Genomic DNA, 2500 nt, shown 5'->3' with positions numbered 1-2500 from the left:
CAGCATATCTCCACCAGACTCCATGTAAATAATCAGGACTTTTAGCGTGTATAGAGCCAGCATATTTCCTCCAGACTCCATGTAAATAATCAGGACTTTTAGCGTGTATAGAGCCAGCATATCTCCACCAGACTCCATGTAAATAATCAGGACTTTTAGCGTGTATAGAGCCAGCATATCTCCACATGTAAATGGATGAATTAAGGGTTTATTTCAACCAAACCAGAGTGGTGATTGTTGGAACAGTGGAAAGTGGGTTACTGTGGGTTACTAAAGTTTCTGTCCACTTTGAATGAAGTGTGTTTTATGATGCTAAAAGTAGTTTTTATTTACATGGAGTCTGGTGGGTTTGGTTATGGGGATTTCTTGTCTGTTTTATTTTCTGTTCTTTGACCCCTGGCCTGTTATCTTTTTTATTTTTCTACTTGTTTGTCTTTACGTATATTTCTGTATATTTTTCTCTACATAAGTACCTTAACTTATCTGTAATGAGTTTAAATATAAAGATAAAAACAGGCTGTTGACCTGTGAGAGGGATTCTCAGGGCTCTCAAGTGTCACGCATTGAGCGTGACAGTCACTCATTTCGGTCTTTTGTCACGCACTCCCGCCACACATTGTATTTCTCACGCGTAAAAATTATTTATAATAAATTGAATATGCCGCAGCGCCCAAAATTTCTCTGGCTGCGCCGCTCTCACTATGGAACCGGCAGGAATCAAGCGCGTCTGGCCGTTTGTGCGGAGGCTCCACGCAGAGCTCTTGCAGTAGTCTACATAAGTGGCCTGATGTTTATGCTTGTGCGCTGGTGTGTGCGTCGAGCCACATGTGTGTGTGGGGGGAGTGTGTGGTAGAGGGAGAAGTGAGAGAGTGACGGCGATTATCTTTGGAGCAAGTAGCGACTCTAGAGTCCTAGTGAGAGAAACAAAGTGTCTCCCCTGTTCTTTCTGACCACGGTGGGAGATCTGTAGCAGGAGAAGTTAACCCTCTCCTTGATTTCATGTTGTTTATGGAGAAATAGAACCAGGAAACGAGTCAGGGGAAATGCAACGCTACCAAGCCCATAGACCGTGACCAAGCCACGGCTTGTAGCTTACATTTTTAATGTCTAAGTCGAGCCTGCCACTTATCAGCCAAACAAAAAAAAGAGAGGGGCTACACAATAGCCAATCAGAAAATAGCACTATTGTATCTGGGTAAGATTTAATGCAGCAACCAATGAAAAAAAATTAAGTTATTTTCTGAAATATATTGACTATTATAACTTTATTTTTCTCAAAGTATCACGACTCCTCCAAAACTCAGATAAAAGAGATATTTTGAATGTGCACAAAGTTTTGAACATGAGCAGAAATCTTGCTCTAACAAATCATATTATAGTCCAGGGGTTTATTAATTCATTAAAATGAATTAATGTATCATTGACGTGAATAACTGTCATATGCACATTTAAGGAGGTTACTTCCTTAACAAAAGATGCAAAAGGGAAGAGTAAATGATGCTAGGCTACATGTGTGCTGACTCAGATATAATTAGAAAAGCTGATCTACAGAGAATAAATGAAAGCAATACAGAATGCCTGACCTAACTGCCATATATTCCATTATGTTTTTATATTTGGATTTTTATCTATGTTTACCTTTACATAAAGATTTCCAGCATACATTAATCAGAAAAAGGTATAAGTAACCATGCAGAAATTGAATAAATACTTTGTATTTGGTTGAATTGTCAGTGCCATGTGTCAAATCTTTTCTTGTGTAAATCTCAGCAATTATTAATAATAACAACAAAAACACTAATAATAATAATAATAATATTAATGAAACACCCTATTCCTCCACTTGATCTAATCCGGCCACCAATCTATGATCTTTTTTGGGAGGTGTCACTCTTGCCTGTCTTCAAAACTTGAGAGCCCTGGATTCTGATTCTGCTGTTTAACCCTAACCAGGTCAGGAGGAGGAAGAGAGTGATGAAGAGGAGGAGAGTGATGAAGAGGAGGAGGAGGAGCCTCAAAACTCTCAACCCCAACCCCCCGCTAAGCGATCCAGAACCTGAAACCCTTTGAACAGCTGGGACTGTGTGCGAGACACGATGACATCACCGGTTGATCTCTAATCTCCAGCATACCATAATGCTCCCGAGCAGATTAGGTGTTCAGCATAAGTTACCACGGCGATTTGTAACCCGGTAACAACTGATCCACCGTCGTGATACACCAAACCCTGGACCTGAAGTTACCTTGGTAACACCAAATCCCAATGGTATCTTTTCTGGGATGACAATAACTCTTCAATCTACAAAACCTCTTTCACAACACCAGGGGGCGCCAACAGACCATAATAACAGACCCTAACAGACCCAACAGACCATAATAACAGACCATAACAACAGACCATAATAACAGACCCTAACAGACCCAACAGACCATAATAACAGACCATAACAACAGACCATAATAAGAGACACTAACAGACCATAATAACAAACCCTAACAA

The 2500-nt window shown here is 40.2% G+C and overlaps 1 protein-coding gene across 1 annotated transcript in view; it reads left to right on the top strand.

The window, feature by feature from the left end:
• The window catches only part of LOC120546676 (ran GTPase-activating protein 1-like), a 3432-nt gene that overhangs the window by 748 nt on the left and 184 nt on the right, over window positions 1–2500 (top strand). Inside the window, exon 2 of the mRNA XM_039781797.1 lies at window positions 1954–2500. This exon is cut by the window's right edge and continues 184 nt beyond it. Within this exon, the coding sequence (XP_039637731.1) occupies window positions 1954–2060 (107 nt within the window). The 3' untranslated portion in view covers window positions 2061–2500. The remainder of the gene's footprint in view (window positions 1–1953) is intronic.

The sequence above is a fragment of the Perca fluviatilis genome, chromosome 18 (genome assembly GCF_010015445.1).
Source record: "Perca fluviatilis chromosome 18, GENO_Pfluv_1.0, whole genome shotgun sequence".
NCBI lineage: Eukaryota > Metazoa > Chordata > Actinopteri > Perciformes > Percidae > Perca > Perca fluviatilis.
Note: the sequence above shows the minus strand (reverse complement) of the source record. Positions and strands in the feature narration are given on the sequence as shown.